Genomic DNA, 19,227 nt, shown 5'->3' on the forward strand with positions numbered 1-19,227 from the left:
ATCAGCCACAGTCAGACACATGATAAAGCATTTCTAACATAATGATGTCATTTTGTCTTCTTCAATACTGAAAGACAATGACCAATCGACTGGAAAAAGGTGAGTTTGGGGTGGATTCTAAGGGAGGGAGAGATCCACAAGGTCCCTTGGCCTCATGTCCCTGGTCTGACCCAGATTAGTGCAACTCCTTGGGTGACTAGTCTTGGGCTGAGGAAACATTAAGATCAGGCCACCTCTTCAGGGAGGTTGTGGTAGGTGGGGCTCTGACATGTTGTCACAGACACAGCCCTTCCCATTGTTAGGCATGGGTAAAGAGTCTGGAGATTGGCTGGAGAGTCAGGCCCCTGGGCAGGCGAGATTAAGAAACAGCCAAGCAGCCAGGCTAGCAAGGTAGAAGAGGCCCTGGGAGAGAAGAGCCCTCATGCCATAAGCCTTTAGCACCATGGGATCTCCAAGATGCGTACTGATGCTGCTGCTGCACATTCTGATTCAGGACTACAACAGAAGCCTACTGACTTCTGGAAAAATTGGGAAACCAGGTAGTAGGATATAGGGGAGATGATAAGGGGAGCCTTTGCCCTCCTCTGGAAGAGGCCTTTTGAGCTGGGAAGGGGACCAGGTGGGAAATGACAAACCCAGATAGGAAGGGAGTTGCGATATCATGTCCCTAATCAGGTGAAGCTCAGAAAATTTTCTCAAAGAATTTCCTTCAGAAGCAAGACTAGAATAGGAGTGGGCTAGGGGATAATTGGAAGGGGAGAAAGGGTGATAATATGAATGAGTTATGCTTTGCTTTTTCCTAGGGAAATGCCAGAAAATCAAGGTGTGGTGTCATTTCAGAGAGAATGATGAATGCTATCTGGACAGGGATTGCATGGGTCCACAGAAATGTTGCCAGTTCAGCTGTGGATGGAAATGCTTAGACCCCAAGAAAGGTATGCACTATTCCTTCTTTTCTTCTTCAGCCAGTCAGCTGACAACCCTTTACAACAGATCGACCTACCAGTAGATGGCTAGATGGTGCTGTGTATAGAGCACTGGTCTTAGAGTCAAGAAGACCGGATTTTGAATCCAGCTTCAGACACTTGACTGTTACTAGCTGTGTGATCTTGGGCAAGTCACTTAAATCTGATTGCCTGGCATCCAGGGCCATCTCCAGTCATCCTGATTCATATCTGACCACTGGACCCAGATGGCTCTGGAGGAGAAAGTGAGGCTGGTAACTCAGCAAAGCACCGTCTCACTCAAATCCAATTCATGTGCTTGTCATGGTATCACCTCCCTAATGGCATGGTCTTCCTTAAAAATGAACAAAAATTATTGCCATACTATCTACCTACAGGACCAGAGAGATTTGATGAGGACTAGTTGTGACTGGAAGTTTTTAGATCACTTCCTGTCCTCAGGGACTTTCCAATCTAATCTTCACTGGAAAGCGTAAACATAGATCCATAATCAACATTAATGTGAATTTAGAAAATGCAAAATACAAGTAGAGAACCAAGAGAGAAGAGGGTTCCAGAACCAGAGATTTCACAGAAGAGATGACATTTGAGCTTGGCTTGTAAGGACAGGTAGAAATTTCAAAGTCGAAGACCGCATAACCACAAGACTTCTTCTTCCTGTGCTCCAAGCTGAGGGAACAGATATAGTGGGAAGAGATTCAAATAAGGAGGAGGACGTTTACATCCCAACTCAAGCTTTTTCACTCTGTGATCCTAAGTCAGAACCTAAGACCACAACCCCAATGGCACACAACAGCATCTGGGACTGGGTCTCTGCATTTCTGGGGTTCTGCTTCCAGATGAAATAGTCAACATTGTTGATATATGGTGATGGGGAGAGGGGGACTAAAGTTACCCTCAAATTCTTTTTCCCCCAATTCTCCAATCTCCTTTCAGATCCATGTTTGGAAAAAGTAAAAGTGATATCCTGTTCCGATTATATCCCGCGTTTTTACTACAGCATTAAGGATCGGAAATGCTACACTTTTAAAGACAGTTCATGTAGTTCATTGAAAAACAGCTTCCAGTCCCGGCGTGTTTGTGAGAAGACCTGCTCGGCATATGGTGAGGCCAAGACATTCTGGAGGCAGTAGTGTGGTTTAATGGAAAGAGCCCTAGACTTTGATGCAGATACTAGGGTTTCAGTTAGACTCTGAGCCCCAGTAGATCTTGACAATTGTGCAAACAGTGATCAACTAGACCTTTGGGAAGTTACAGGAGGCCCCTCATGGTCTAATCCAGCTAGAAGCCATGAACAAATCCTATGCCCCTTCCCTGAAGGAACTTAGATACACTGACAGGAACATTATTTGTTCTTTGATCAGTTGATTCTGTTTCAAGGTCAGGATTGACTCCCAGCTTGGAGTGACTGTAAAACTTAACCTTGTAAAGGCCTCCAGCAATGGGGCCCATTTTCAGATAAACCAAAGTTACTGCCCTTTCTGAGAATACCTACACACTTCTTAAAGCACATTTCTTAATATCCTATTAACACACTAAAATTTCAGTATGTGTGATAATATCCACTCTCAGGGACCAAATGGTTCCCAGTGAATAATCTCTTCCTTTCTAGTCAAGTCAAATACTGATCACAATGAGATGAATGCATCTAATTACCATGAAAGCAAGGGTTGTGAGCTGTCTTCCAGCAAGGGAACCTCATTTTTCTGTGGGTGTATATATGTGTGTGTGTGAAAGTCAATGGTTTTCCTTTAGGAGTTGACACTTTAACTGGTTCTGGATGGAGAAGAAAGACTGAGCAAGTAACAATAAGATGGAGGCAAGGAGTGTAGGCATCCAACATTCTGGGAAAGTGAGACAGTACCAGCTAGTTCATAAACATTTCTAAAATGCTAACAATGTATCAGGATTTATTTTAAGTGTTGGGGATACAAAAAAAGGAAAAGATAAATTCTTTGCTTGCCCTCCAGGGTTCACAGTCTGATAGAGATTACACCATATAAACAACTATAAACGTGCTATATTCAGGAAAAATTAGAAATAGATAGCAGAGGGAAAGGCTGGGATTAAGGGGAATGGGAAATGACTGCCTGTCAAAAGTTGGGTTTTTATCTGGGATTTGGAGAACACCAGGAAAGACAGGAAGAAGAGGAGAGAAGGGAGGGCATTCCAGGCATGTGGGGACAGCCAGAGAAACTATCCTGGGTTGAGAGTTGAATGGTCTTGTGTGCCAAGAGGCTAATGTTTTAAGAGTCCAGAACAAAAGTGTAAGGTGTAAGAAGATTGAAAAGAGATTAATAGGGGGTATGTTATGATGGAATTTTAATATTGAACAAAGGCTTGGAACCTGGAGATGTTAGGGATGCACAGGAGACCAAAGATAGGAGATATGGGAGATGACATGATCAGCAAAGTGTTAGCAAAGACACAAAGATGAGGAAATCCAAATGAATATATGGTATTTGGAGATGTCCATCTTCTCTAGGGACATTCGGTTCATGATTCAAAGGAGAATGAAATAAGCCTATATATCTTGGTTGTGGTGGGGGTAGGAGAAGGTCTAAGGTAAAAGGGAGGGGCTCTTGGAGATGAAAAGTTTAAATTTTAGTCTTTCTTCTCTAGGACACAAGATTTAGGATTTTGATGACGACTGAGAGGTGAAGCATTTACTTTGGGAATTAAGGTCAATGTGTTCCTCTGAAGAGCTTCACAAAATGGCAACATCTAAAATCTACAGGTGATGTCAGGGGTCATCTAGTCCCTTGGTAACTTCTCAACATCTCACTGCAAACAGTTCTCCAGCCTCTTCTTGAAGGAGTCCAGTGAGGTGGAGTTCACTCCTTTCTGAAGCTACCCATTCTATTCTTGGACACCTGGCTTTATTAAGAAGTTTGATTTTCTACACAGGGTCCCCTGGTAGGTCAGTGCAAAACTTGGAATTTCACCAACTCATCTTCTTAGATGTATGATCCAAGCACCCATTTTATTAGCTTCATTTTTCTCATCTGTTAAATGGGGTGAGGGCTGACTTGAGAGTCTCTGAGGTCCCTTTCATCTCTCATTTTGTGAGCCTCTTTCCAGTTTTTCTGATAATCAGCCTGGAGTTGAGGAAAGAATGCTGAATCAGATAAATCTGAAATAGTCAGCAGTTATTCTAGGGAGAAAGAGCTATTCTCTTTTGGAGTCAAGATGGACTGAAGACAAATTAACCTAGGACTCAAGGCTATGAGAATCATAATGATCCCAAAGACCAAGCCCTGGAGACCTTTTGTCATTTCAGTAGTGTCAGATTCTTCATGACCCCATTTGATTTTGTCTTGGCAAAGATACTGGAGCAGTTTGCCCTTTCCTCTTCCAGCTCATTTTACAGATGGGAAAACTGAGGCATAGAGTGAATTGACTTTTCCTAAGCTGGTAAGCATCTGAAATCAGATTTGAACTCTAGTCTTTCCTAACCCCTAGAGCACCTAGCCTCCCCACATCAGAACAGAGAATTAGAAAGCCACCAGGGAACAAGTTGCAGGAGACAGACTAAGTCTACAGGAAGTAGACCAAAGAAAGATAATGTTCTAAAGCATGGAAAGGGAATAGTTATAAGCATCCATTATGATCAAACATAGCATCTTAAGATTTTAGAACCTAAAGAAAACAATTGCTACCCCCCACCTCTGCTTTCCTGATATAAACACACACTCCTACATCCCATACACACAAACACATATAAACACAGTTTATTTTACCAATGAGAAAGTGTGGTCCAAGAACCATTGTGTGATTTGACCAAAATGGCAGGGGAAGAATTGAACCCAGTTCCTCCCATTACCAAACTAATGTTTTTTTTCCTACTCTACATAACCTTTCTTAAGTCCAATAACAATTGTTTCTTTCTGATCACAATAAAGGATAAAAAAAACCTTGCATATACAAAAATATTTGTGGCTGTTCTTTTCATAATGGCAAAGAATTGGAAATTGAGAAAATGTCCATCAATTGGGGAGTGGCTGAATAAATTGTGGTATATGAATGTGATGGAACACTGTTATTCTATAAGAAATCATAAGGGATGGGACTTCTGAATAAACTGGAAAGATTTGCATGAACTGATGAGGAATGAAGGGAGCAGAATCAGAAGTATATTATATGTATATATGATGATAAACTATGCTAGACTGCACATTTCAGCAGTATAATGATCAAAGACAATTCTAAAATGCTTATGGTAGAAAATATCAACCATATTTAGAAAAAGAACTGTGGACTTCAAATGTAGACAAAGCTTCCTATGTTCAATTTTTAAATCTGTCTTATGCATTATCTTTTTTCTCTCTTAATTTTTCTATTTGGATTTGATTCTTCTTTCATAATATGAATGATATGATCCATGTTTAGTATAGTTATACATGTATAACTTATTTTAGATTGCTTTCTGTCAGTGGAAGGGGGGAAGGAATGGAGTGAGGTACAAAAATATAAAACTCAAACCCTTTAAAAAAAGGATTGCTGAAAGTTATCATTGTTTGAAGTTGGAAAAAATAAATAGTTCTTTAAAAAGAACTAATTATGTATTTCCAAGATTGCAATACTCTTTTTCCTGTGAATCAATCATTCTTTTGAATATAGCTTGATTCTATTTTGTTAAATAAAGAAAATGGAAAGTGAGAATGAGAACTACTCTAAGAGTTCCCTAAGATGGTGGTAGGAGACAGAGCAGGTACAGGGAGGAGGAAAAATTTTTCTTTCGTGTTAGTACAGACAATGATCTGATGTCCAAAGGGGAGAGGTACTTTGTGCATCTTAGCCTATAGTCATCCCTCATTTAATCGTTTACAGAGGTCCTCTGCTAGAGCATGCTTGGAAAACCTGCCAAGGCTTATATCTCCTGTCCAACCAAGGTATGACTTTAACCCTTCTTTGTTACAGACCTATTAGTCCCTTCTATTAGTCCCTCAAGGTAGGATTGTTCCTCCTTAGTTAGCCAGTCCTGAATCTGAAAAATCAGCATCTCTTGATGCAAGAGATATGTGCCAAATTTAGAAATTTCTATTTCCATCACTGATCTAGGGGTAGAAAGGTTAAGAGAAGATAGGAACTTGAGGTTCCAGCAACTCCACTCTCAAGGTTTCTTTGACTTGTGTCTATACTGCACATACCCATTGCTGTTGAGGTGTAGGGTGGAGTATCCTTTCCATCAACCCTTCCATTGAAATTTAAGGAAGAGAAAACTGAGACAAGGAAAGATTCCAGAAGAAGGAGTGTCATCCTTATAACTCCTTTATTAATGAAAAGATTGCCAGATTTGAGTTCAACGTAAAAATCACTGATAGCCTGTCCTGAAGACTGAATGATCACCATTAAAGAAGGTCTGTACACAGAAGTTCTTTGAAACCTTAATGTCCTTGGGCAAATTAAATGAGTCATTTACATCAGGTGATCTTGAAGGTTTTTTACAACTCTCCAGCCTAAGTTTCCAACTGGTTTCAAATACTGACTCAGCTAAGTGCTGACCCATTCATTAAAATTATGGGACATGGACCTGTAGTGAGGAGACTGAAGATGGATAACACCCTTGATGACCTCAGGTAGATCACATCTCTTACAAACACCACCCCCACAAAATTTAAATTATTCCTTAGGAAGGGAGGTCATTGGCATAGGTGACCTCTAAGTTTTCTGCCACCTCAGAGAGTGTAAAGGTCAGGGAGTACCCAGGGTTGGAATGAAGCAGATAAGATCATACATTAGGGTCAGACAGAACATCCTAAGATCCAAGATCTAATATAGATTCTAGACCCAGGAGTCAGAAACTTTCCTGTTGTCTCTCAAATCAATCATCTCAGTATTCAACCTGCTCCTTCTGAAGTCTGTAGTTCTCTCTGCTGCTCCCTGGGGCACAAGGATGGAGAGTCTCCTGTGTAGAGGGGCAAATCTAGTGAGCTCCCTGAAAATGGATGAATAAAGGGGGAAGGGAAAAGGAAGAAACAATCTTTACCTCCTTCCTGGTCTTTTTGGGACAAATCACAGATCCCTTCAAGGGACTGATTGAAACGCCAACTCTGACTGAGAAGGCCACAGAAGATTAGAGACCCTTTACCTTATGTGAATAAATCTTAAGTGATTGACTTGCCAGTGATTTATGGAAATCCAGAGCAGTTTCAAACCTTAGAAATCACCATCCCAGGTGACCTGTTATGAACAATGCCATCCACATTCAGAGGAGCTCTACCCCCAAAAAACTTGCCCCCAAACCTAAAACAAAACCTGAAATCTGAATGTATATTATGTTCACTTTTTAAAAGCTTCTCTTCTGTTTTTCCTTCATATCTCTAGGTTTTCTTTCTTTACCCTTAGTCCCAATTCCTAATATATAAAATACAAATGTCTGTGCACAACTTGCCAGATAGTTGCTGCCATGGGGAGGGGAGAAGGAAGGGAGGGTGATAGAAATATATGTAAATTATAAATTTGCAAATGAATGAATGTTGAAAAAAGTGAAAAAAATCAAATAAAATATACTATCAATTTTAAAAAGTCACCATATCACATCTTTTGTTCTCTGGGAGTAAAGACTATGTGGTCTCTCCATAGTGTCTCTAGCCCAGGATTGAATACCCATGACTGATAGTATCTCACTTCCATGACTGAGCAGAGAAGCAAAGTTGGTCCAGGGGAAAACTGGGAGGCTGAAGAAAGTCCATAGCTCCACCACTGAGCACCAGGAGCTTCCCCAGTTCCATCCTCTTCTGGCTTAGCCTGAGTTTGAACCCCACAGGCCACTGACTAAGATCAGCATTTGAGTGATGATCATCTGATGATCAGAATGATTGGGGTGGGGAAGATATGAATATGAGCAACATTATTGTTGAATCATTTTTCAGTTGTGTCTAACTCTTCATGACCCCATTTGGGATTTTCTTGGCAAAGCCACCGCGGCTTGCCATTTCCTTCTCCAGTTCATTTTGCAGATGAGGCAAATAAGAGAGCCTTTGCCCTGAGTGACATTGCTAATTAGTGTCTCAGGCCAGATTTGCATCCAGGAAGATAAGTCTTTCTGATTCCAGGATTGCAATTTATACAATGCAGCACCCAATTGTTCCTTCAGCTGGGGCAGGTGCTTAATCAATGAGAAATGAATTTCAGTAGATTTTCATTGTTCTAGAGAGTTTGACCTTAGCAGGATCTTTCAGATGATTAGAGTTGAAGAAATGTAGTTCCTCCTCTTTCCCCAAGGGAGATATCAGTCTGGAGACTTGATGGGATGGTCTTTTTCTTCTTCCCTGAAAGGGCAGTGTGATGTATGAGATTGATGTTTCTCAGGGCAACTAGGTAGCTCAATGGATAGAGAACCAGCCCTGGAGTCAGGAGTACCTGAGTTCAAATGTGACCTCAGACACTTGATAATGGTCTAGCTGTGTGATCTTGGGTAAGTTATTTAATCCAATTGCCTTAAAAAATTTAAAAATAGAATGATGTTTCTCTCCCTCCTAAGGGTGGAGATCAAGAATAAGAGCTGAAGTGATGAAATATCCCTTACCTCAATTTCAGAAGACTGGTGCCTGAAGGAATGACACATTTATATCTTCTTATTCCAAAGCCAGTAGACTAATACATGATGGAAATGCATTTCTTCAAGTTAATGTAATCTTATGCTGCACAAACTGTTACAATATGCCTCTCATTGATCTCCCTACTTTCAGCTTTTGCCCAAACCACCTTTCCTACAACTACCAAGGCGATCATGGGTCTATGCACATTTATTAAATATCTGCCACGCATCAAGAGCTTTGTTATGTGCTAGTAAAACAATGAAAACAAAAGCTAGACCCTGGTCTCAAGAAACTTCCAGTCTAAGTAAATCTGACTTTCTCTTTGACACTTTACTCCCCATTCCTAATCAGTCAGTGGTTTCCTATAGCCTCTCAATAAAATGCACTTATGAACTTGGCTCCTGAGGTTATCTACACTGTGAGTCTAAAGTGCCTTTCCAATTTAGAGCAGTGGCAAGTGTCAGAAAATATAAACTTCTTTCCAATGTGAGTTGTGCAAATTCAGAGACATCTCTACCCCAAATGTTTTCATGGACTATTTGTGTCCAACCTATGGTGGAGGTTTCTGGGCTTATATTGATCTGATCAGTCACAGTTGAACACCCTGTATCTAGACCACAACATAGTGATGTCATTTTGGCCTTCTTTGAGAATGAAGGACTACAATCAACCAACCAACCAACTAACCAACCACCCCAACCCACCAACCAACATACCAACCATCTCCTCCCTCCAGAGGTCATGCTCAGTTTCCAGAAACCAATCCCTACTCATTCCTGCCTCATTCTCTTCTAGTTTCTATTAAAGGATAACCCTTACACTGCTCCTGTATGAAATTCCCCCTTATTAACACTCTCTGTTATTGCTCGGTTCTTTGGGCTGAAAGCAGAGCAAAAGACAGAGCAGTGATTCTGAAGGAAAGATCCCAGAAGAAAAAAGGAAAAAAAAACCATGGTTTCTTACTTAATGTAGATTTAAGATCTTCAGGAAGAGCTCAACTGCATCTAATAAACTATGTGATTGTAAGGAGAAGAGACAGATAGAATGTGAGAATGATGAAGACAATTTGTTGAAGAGGGATGATGGACTGATCATAGACTCATCCTCTCCAAACTAAATATTCACATTCAACCAAATTAAATTAAATTAAAGTGGTAGTTCCCAAGGTAAAATGACTACCAGAAGAATTAATGTCAAGATTTTGGAGTGCTTCTCTGAATGGGACGAGTTTGTTGCTAGCTTAGGGAAAAGTTGAGCCAACACACAGTTGACAACTGAGAAGGAGAAAAGGAATGGACAACTTTCAGAGATTTGGTATACTAAGAAAGCAGATTCAATTCAGTTTTATGTGGTAAATTACAATCTACAGTGTTTTATGATGTCCTGAAGATTATTTATGGATCAAAGACATATGGGGCATCTCAACTGCTCATTGTGGAGTCACATTGACTAGTGATAGGGATATGAACCAAGAGAGATGGACTGAACACTTATATAGTATACTTTTCACATCATCAGTCAGTGTGGAAGACTTTGATTATGTCAAGTTGAAGTCATTTCATCACTGACTGAAGTACCAAATGAAGAAGAGGTTTGAATGCCATTAGGCTGCTTTCATGAGGCAAAACACCTGGTGCTGATTGTATTTCATCTGAGATTTGGTGGGGAGTTCATTGCTCAAAGCAAAGCTGAATATGGCAAGTTATATGGCAAGAGGAGGCTATTGCTCAGGAATTCAATAAAGGCTGTACTGAGTGCCAGTGTTTTCATCAGCAAAATTGAGACAAGTTGTTCCTCTTCAAAACTAAGATTAGGTACTATTTGTGTGACCAAATTCAATAGTTGGGATTCTTTATCCAGGGTCAGCCTAGATGTCACAAATCTCTAATTCTGCTCAGGCTTCTGACCAGCTTTGAGGAATAAATTTGACCCCTCAGATCTCACCTTTCCAGGGTTTGATATACACCAAGCTACAACTGGATGCACAGCATTTGAGATTTGAAGGACAGTCTAGGTCATGTTCACAGATTGCAGTATGAACTTTGAAGGGGAAGGGTGGACAATTTCCTTTTTTTATTGAAAGAAGACCTAGGCACTCTCTGTTAGATACAGCTACCTCTGCTTCCCACCAAAATTTATTTCACCAAAATAATATCCTTCTCTTCATTCAAACTCTTCTCCGGGATACCTTCCCTCCTTTAATCCACTGATGTCTCCTCTGTTCTTTTTCTAAGAAGCCCAAAGACATTATTATATGTGATTACAGAAGACAGTATATTTCATATCCTTTCTATTCTGCTCTCCATTTTGACAAAGACCAGACTCTGAAAACAGTCAGATAACTAAATGTGGGCAATAAACAGTCCTTCCTTCCCCTTCTCATGTACTGGCCCAGTTTAGCTTCTAATTGTCTCTAATCCTGTATTGTAGGTTCAATTATCTTTCCTAGCATTGTATCTTCCACTGGAGAGAAGGAAAGGACTCAAATGGAATTGTAGCAAACCTTCTCAGGGAAGAATGTGTCTGAGGAAGATGCCCATCAGGAAATATCCTTTAGCACACATTGCCAAAATAACACAGGGTTCTAAATCAATTTCCGCCATTTACAAACCATATGACCTCAGTCAAATAATTTTCCTCTTTCTCGGTCTCAGTTTTCCCTTTTATAAAATGATAAGATTAGATATAGCTAGGTATAATATGGATTTAATTTTATATTTCATTACATCTTCATTTTAGTAACTTCTAGCTCAAATTTATCATTTTCTTAAATAATGAGTTAAAATAGCAACCTCATTATTCTGAGTTCATAATCTCCAGTTTGTCTATCAAATAAAAAAGGCTAAGAACCCCTGAAGCAGGGGGTCTTGAAGGATCTGGGCAGGCTTCCCCCATTATCCCCATACCCAAACCCTTTAGCCCTGTGTCCACCATGCTTGGCATCTCACCAGTTCCCTCACAGGTCTGCTCACAAATTTTCTTGCTGGGAAAATTGTTGATATTCCCTTGGCATCCACTATAGAAGAAACATTCACAGGCCCCATTTGCTGTGCTGTAGAACCATCATAAGGAAAAATTATCACAGGAGTCCATTCTTGGTGTCAGTCTGCATAAATCTGGGAGGAGGATGAGAAAGGAAGGAAAAAAGTGTGCTTGTTATAGCTGTCCAGCCCCAGTTAGGGTGTGGTCTGGGGTAGCTAGGTGGCAGACTGGATAGAGTCAAGAGATCCTGAGTTCAAATTTGACCTTAGACACTTAACACTTTCTTTGTACTCTGGCCCAGTCATTTCACCCTGATTTCCTCAAATCCAGGGTTATCTCCAGTCATCCTGATCCATATCTGGACATCGGATCCAGATGGCTCTGAAGGAGAAAGTGAGGTCAGTGGCTTTGCCCAGCACCCTCTCATTCAAATCCAATCCACATGCATATCATGGTCTGATGTCTTGGTCTTCTTCAAGAATGAGCAATAACAATAATAACTTGGGCCTGGGAATCTAGAGCCTTGGGCTCTGCCACTACTTACTCAGTGGTCTCAAGGAAAGCCTTTCCCTTCTCCATGGCATGATTGTTGTCCTTCATAATCAAAGAAGACAATGACATCATATAAATGTTATATCTTGCACAATATGTTTAGTAAAATAAAAGGAATTTTGTGCAAAAAAATCCCTCTCATTGCCTGTTCCAGGACTGTCTTCACCCCATGACCTGATCTAAAAGGAAACAGGACTTCTGATGATGGTCTGGGTACAGTGGGAAACCTTGGACTTTTGGATATGGTCCTTCCCATGTTATTGAGGTATCATGACATTATCATAACCCCAGAAGCATCACTCTGGTGAATTTATGACAACAGACACATGATAATAGGGTTAAAAATTGCTCATATAAACTTAGAATTGGCATAAATCTGTAGGTTTATACTTGTCTTTTTCTTCCTCTAGAAGTCTCATAAAGAGTGGATAGAATAATACGAGATTTTTGAAATGAAACTGAAAATATACAGCAAAAAGAAAGCTATTTGAACCATCTACTTAGAGATGCCAATGACCTTAGGTGTCATCCAGTTATAAGCCCTCCTTTATAGATATAGGTAACAATTAACAGCCAACATGACAAGGAATGTGTAGTTTTCGGGGGTAAATGGAAAAATGAATAATTACAATAATAATTATAATAAATGCATCTGTTATCAAGAAAGTAGTTTCATAGCTATGATTTTATTTAAGGCATATAACCCTGTGAGACTAGAAAGACAGATATTGTTTTCATATGATGAAAGAGGAAACTAAGTCTCAGAGAGAATAAAAATCTCATTAGAGCCATATTATAAGAAGTAGGGAGAAGACTTAAACCATATTTCTTGACATCCATATCTATCCTTGTCAGACAGACTCAAGTTCAAATCTAGCCTCAGACATTACTAACAATATGATTCCATATGAATCCCTTAATCTCTTCCTGTTTCAATTTCCTTCCTTTAAAAGGAATAGGTTTCTCTCTCCATCAACAAAGTTAGTTAGGAAAGATGCCTGCAAGACAATCTTGGCAAAGACTGCATTTCTAAATCTTAAGTTTTGCACTGGCTTTCAAAGATCCTTTACATCTTAATCACATAGATATTTTCTAGCCTATATTTTGATCCTAAGTAATTAATTTCAAGGGCTTAAAAACTCCAAACAATTTCCAGATAACATTCATTATTCATTGCAAAAGGTAAAAACATACTCTATGTTCATACACATACATATACATAATTCTTAACTTTATGTTTGTTCTGTATATAATTTTATAAGCATGTAATAAATCCTTACCATGTAACAGCCCCTTCATTTTGTGGAAAATGGGCTTTAATTTATAGCATATATGCAAAGGAATAACTGGAAATCTTTTTTTTTTCATTCCAAATTCCCATGGTAACATATCTGTTGACATTGTAGACGCTCTGCTGAGCAGTATGGTCAGCTTTGCTGACCATTCAAAATAAGGAGTCTGAAAAAAAAGTCTTAGCCCTGGAGCTCACTTGATCAGCACCCTAAGGCTCTCTGGGGCCAGTTGAGTGCAAAGCATCCAAACCTTACACTGGAAGACTGATGACTTTGCACAGCTCTGCCTTACTTGAATCCAATTCACTTTGCAATTCAAAACATCACCCTCCTGATTTCATTGGTTCTTTTCTAGAAGGAAGGATGCAAAATGACAACAAAAATCTAAGTGTACAAAACCTAGAATGAGCTCTATTCAGGGTCTCTCCTTACCTGTCTTTATCCTACAGGTAAAATTGCAGCACTTCATATTACTCCTGCAGTTGAAATCCTTTTGACACAGGAATTCCCAGAAACTTATGTCTAAAAAGTTCCAAAAGCCATTAAAATGATGACTCCAGTCACAATTTAAAGGGGTAGAACCCACAGAAAGACTGAGTGATACAATTTCCCAGGCCAAGATAATGGGGAAGCTCTATAGGAAAGGTCTGTTTCTCTGGGACTTAGGATTGTAAAGAGCCTAGTGCAACTGGATGGCAATCTCACTAAGCAGAGCTGGAGCAAACTAGCTCCAGACTTCCAGCAACAGCCTGCAGGGTGCCTGGGTCCCTGGGGGCACCTGTGTCTGTGGGAGTGGTTTCCACACATCTTGGCCCAGGGATCACTGGAGATGCCTTGAAAGGGTGGGTGAGAGAACTCTGCTGCACCAGAGTAAGCAGGGAGCGCAGACCAGCACTGGTCTCAGAGCAGCCCTGTGGTGGGAACCTGCAGAGTCACCCAGTACTTCCAGAGTTCTCAGCCCATAGACAGTAAGGGGAAGGGAAGAGACTGCAGAGGTCTCTCTACTTTCCCTGGAGAAGGATTCTGCTGCTTTACCCACACTCAGATCTAGGTTTAATCTAGGCCCCCATCCCACCATAGAGAATTAGGAATCCTCCTCATAGCTCCTTTGAAGAGGAGAGAGCCTGTGATCATCCACAGACCACAGCACAGATCAGGAGAGCAGTAGAGCTTCTCATAATAGGAATTAAGGTCCTTATGGTGTGTCTCAGAAATTCCCCAAAGCATTCAAAGTGTGTTAAATCAGTCATAGCCTGAGGAAATGAGCAAACAGAAAAAAAAGAACCCGACCATACAAATTACTTGTGTCCCATGGAGGATCAAAATACATGCTCAGAAGATGACAAAGTTGAAGCTTTTGTATTCAAAACAACCAAGAGAAATAGGAAATGAGGTCAGACTCTAGAAGAGCTCAAAAAAGACTTTGAAAAGCAAGTAAGGGAGGTAGAGGAAAAATTAGAATGAGAAATGACAGCAATGGAGGTAAATCATGAAAACCAAGTCAGCAACTGGAAAAGCAAATACAAAAATGCTAAGGATATAACATGTTAAAAACCAGTTTAGATCAAATGGAAAAAGCAGCCCAAAAGGCAACTGAGGAGAAGAATTCCTTAAAAAGCATAATTGGCCTGTTGGAAAAGGAGATAAAAAAGGTTTCTGAAGAAAATAACTCCTTCAAATGAAGAATGGAGCTAAAGGAAGCTGATGACTTTGCAAGAAATCAAGAAAAAAGTAAGACAAACCCAAAAGAATGAAACTAGAAGCAAATGTGAAATATCTTGTTGGAAAAAACAACTGACCTTGAAAACAGATCCAGGAGATAATTTGAAAATTATTGGACTGTTTAAAGTCATGACCAGGAACAGAGCCTGAGCTTCATTTTTCAAAAAATAATCTAACAAAATTGCCCTGAGTTCCTAGAAGCAGAGGGTAAAATAGAAATTGTGAGAATCCATTGATCACCTACTAAAACAATGCTCCCCCTGCCCCCCGAAAAAACTCCCAGGATTATTATAGCCAAATTCTAAAACTCCCAAATCAAGGAGGAAATACTATGCACTGCCAGAAAGAGACAATTCATCTACAATGGTGCTACAATTAGGATTTTACAGGATTTGGCAGCATCTACATGAAGGGCTATTAGGGTTTAGAATATGATATTCTGGAAGGCAAAAGAACTTGGCTTACAAAAGAGAATCAAGCACCCACAAAAACTGAACATCCTTTTTCATGGTAAAAGATGGATATTCAGTGAAACAGAGGACTTCCAAACCTTGCTTTTGAAATTACAGAGCTAAACAGAAAATTTGATCTCCAATTACACAGGTCCAAGGACACAGGTGAAGCATAGAGAGTGTGGAAGGAGAGGAAAATTATGAAGAATTTAATGATGTTGAACTGTGTATTTCTGCTTGGAAAGAAGCTACTGATAACTCATATGAACCTTCTCATTTATAAGAACAGTTAGAAGAAGCATGTATAAATGAGGCACAAGAAGGAGTTGGATATAATGGTATAATACGGTATAAAAATGGAGTCAATGGATGATAAAGGGAAGTACTGGGAGAAAGGGAAAGGAGAGATAGAAAGGGCTAAGATACTTCACATATAAGAGTCAAGAAAAGGCTTTTGCAATAGAGTGGAAGGGGGGAAGGCAAGGGGAATGAGTGAGTCTTTATTTTCATCAGAAATGGCTCAGTGATGAAACAGCATACACATTCAATAGAATATAGAAATCTATCTTACCTTAGAGAAAAATGAGAGGAAAGGGATGGGGAGGGGAGGGGGGGGTAGGTGATAAAAGAGAGGGAAGATTTTGGTAAAGGGTGGTCAGATACAACACACTTCTGAGGAGGGACAGGGTAAAGAAGAGAGAGAGAGAGAGAGAGAGAGAGAGAGAGAGAGAGAGAGAGAGAGAGAGAGAGAGAAGAAGAAGAAGAAGAAGAAGAAGAAGAAGAAGAAGAAGAAGAAGAAGAAGAAGAAGAAGAAGAAGAAGAAGAAATGGGAGTGGCAAGGAATAGAATGGAGCAAAATATAGTTAGTATTAGAAACTTTGGTAAAACAAATTAAAGCAGCTTCTCTAGAAGGCAAATCATCCCAGAGACATCCCAGAGCTAATGGAATCTGAAAATAGACTGATGCAACTTTAAAATTATTGGACTGAATAGAAAAACAGCCTGGACACAATATTTCAAGAAAATATAAAGGAAAAATTCTCAGATATCTTAGAACTAGAGGGAAAAGCAGAAATTGAAATAATTCACTGATCACCTCATAATAGAAGTTGTGAAATGAAAACTCCCAGGCATATTATGACCTCAATCCAGAACTTGCAAGAATATTATGGCCCAAATCCAGAATTCTTAGGTCAAGGAGAAAAGACTGAAAGCAACTAGAAAGAAATCAAATATTGTGGAGTCACAGTGAGGATCACCCAAGATTTAGGGGCTACCATTTTAAAGAAGTGGAGAGCTTGGAAATATGATCTTCCATAAGGCTTAGAAACACCAGATAATTGAGTATAAACATTTATATAGAAAGTAGATATTTAATGAAACAGAAGATTTTAAATCATTCGTTATGAAAAGACCAAAGCTGAGTGAAAAATTTGACACTCATATATAAGACTCAAGAGAAGTATAAAAGGTAAATGTGAGAGAGAAATCAAAAAAGACTAAGCCAAGTTCACCTTTACATTCATATATGGGAAGATGATACAGGGAAACACTAAGAACTATCATCAGTAAGGTAGTTAGATGGAGTCTATTAGGGATCATGGGCATGAGTATTATAGTGGGATGATTTCAAAAGACTAACGGAAGGGTCAAAAAGAAGGAAGAACTGGGAAAAGAGAGAAAGGAGCCAATGAATGGGGAAATTATCTTACATAAATGCAAAAGGAGGAAAGAATGGAGGATGGGAGCAGGTAGTATATGAATCTTACTCTCATCTGAACTATTGAAAAAGGGAGGAATAAACACAGTTGGAAAGAGAATTTCCTCTTAATCCAGTAGAGAAGTAGTAGGAAAGGATGGGCAATAAGAAACAAAGTAGAGTGAAGGAGACAGTAGTCAAAAGCAAAACAGACTCTTGAGGAGGGGACAGGATAAAATAAGAGAAAACTAAATAAAAATAACAAGAGGAAATGTGAATGGGATGATTCATTCATGAAATGGAAGAGAATAATATAATAGATTAGAAATCAGAAGCCAACATCTTGTTTACATGAAACACACGTGAAATGGAAAATTACATACAAGCATTTAAAAAAGGGACTGAAGTAAAATCTATCATGCTTCATCTGAATTAAAGAAAACTAATTAAAAGATAATCAGGGAAATTACATTTTGCTTAAAGGTACCACAGACTATGAATTAATATAAATACTGATAGCAACCAGATTTTGAAGGAATAGTTAAATGAATTATAGGATTAAAAAAGCAATAAATCTATACTATTGGGGGACCTCAATTTACTCCTCTCCTACCTAAATGAATCTAAACACAAAATAAACTATAAAGAAATTAAGGAGATGAAAATTTTAATTAAAGATTTTATTTATTTTGAGTTTTACAATTTTTCCCCTAATCTTACTTCCCTCTCCCCACCCCCCTACAGAAGGCAATTTGTTAGTCTTTACATTGTTTCTATGGTATACATTGATCCAAACTGAGTGTGATGAGAGAGAAATCATATCCTTAAGGAAGAAACATAAAGCATAAGAGATAGCAAGATCAGACAATAAGATATCAGGTTATTTTTCTAAATTAAAGGTAATAGTCCTTAGTCTTTGTTCAAACTCCACAGTTATTTCTCTGGATTCAGATGGTATTCTCCATTGCAGACAGCCCCAAATTATCCCTGATTGTTGCACTGATGGAATGAGTGAGTCCATCAAAGTTGATCATCGCCACCATGTTGCTTTTAGGGTGTACAGTGTTTTTTTCTGGTTCTGCTCATCTCACTTGGCATCAGTTCATGCAAATCTCTCCAGGCTTCTCTGAATTCCCATCCCTCCTGGTTTCTTTTTTTTTTTTTGATTTTTTTCCCCTCCTGGTTTCTAATAGAACAATAGTGTTCCATGACATATATATACCACAGTTTGCTAAGCCATTCCCCAATTGAAGGATATTTACTTGACTTCCAATTATTTGGCACTACAAACAAGGTTGTTATGAATATTTTTGTACAAGTGATGTTTTACCCCTTTTCATCATCTCTTCAGGGTATAGTCCCAGTAGTGGTATTGCTGGATCAAAGGGTATGCACATTTTTTGTTCCCCTTTGGGAATAGTTCCAAATTTCTACAGGAGATGAAAATTTTAGAAAAGTTAGATATGATGATAGACCTCTGGAGAATATTGAAAGGAAATTTATCTTTTGGGGGAAATATGGCTAATAGGGAAATACATTTTGTGTGACTTTATATGTATAATGATTATTGGGTTGTTTTTTTTTTTTGCCTTCTCAAGGGTTACAGGATTGGGGAAGACAGGGGCTGTATAATTTCTTCTCTTCACTTACTTCTCCAATTGCTAAAGGCTCAACCAGTCGTCAATACCAAGTTGATATTACAAACCAGGAAGATCATGATGACAGACCTCCAAAGACGTGTGCAGCTGGGTCTGAGGATAAAGCAAAGAGAAGAGAGTTAGGAAGAGACTCAAGCATATCTGAACCTGTGACCATGACCTGATAGAAAGAACTGTATGTGAATATGATTTATTTGAGGGTAGATGGTGATTGTCTGTTACTTTGTATGATAATGGGGAGGACTTCTATAGTGAAAAGAACAGAGAATTTCAAATCAGTGGTCCTGAGTTCAAATTATGATTGCTACTTATAATTTTTGTGGCATTGGGAAAGTCTCTTAATCACACTAGGCATCATCTT

The 19,227-nt window shown here is 39.2% G+C and overlaps 1 protein-coding gene across 1 annotated transcript; it reads left to right on the plus strand.

Moving 5' to 3' along the window:
* The first annotated feature begins 442 nt into the window (after positions 1 to 442).
* LOC141505291 (eppin-like) lies at positions 443 to 13,861 on the plus strand. The gene is made up of 4 exons (XM_074211050.1): positions 443 to 539; positions 804 to 935; positions 1,902 to 2,069; positions 13,785 to 13,861. The coding sequence occupies exons 1-4, from the start codon at positions 443 to 445 to the stop codon at positions 13,859 to 13,861; spliced, it is 474 nt and encodes a 157-aa protein (XP_074067151.1).
* Positions 13,862 to 19,227: the final 5,366 nt, after the last annotated feature.

The sequence above is a fragment of the Macrotis lagotis genome, chromosome 1 (genome assembly GCF_037893015.1).
Source record: "Macrotis lagotis isolate mMagLag1 chromosome 1, bilby.v1.9.chrom.fasta, whole genome shotgun sequence".
NCBI lineage: Eukaryota > Metazoa > Chordata > Mammalia > Peramelemorphia > Peramelidae > Macrotis > Macrotis lagotis.

What these genes read in the sequence shown, in the direction of transcription:
- LOC141505291 (XM_074211050.1), top strand. Translation starts at nt 443, where the DNA reads ATGGGATCTCCAAGATGCGTACTGATGCTGCTGCTGCACATTCTGATT. An exon ending in TGGAAAAATTGGGAAACCAG is followed by an intron (nt 540 to 803) that starts GTAGTAGGATAT and finishes GCTTTTTCCTAG; the next exon opens with GGAAATGCCAGAAAATCAAG. An exon ending in GAAGACCTGCTCGGCATATG is followed by an intron (nt 2,070 to 13,784) that starts GTGAGGCCAAGA and finishes TTTATCCTACAG; the next exon opens with GTAAAATTGCAGCACTTCAT.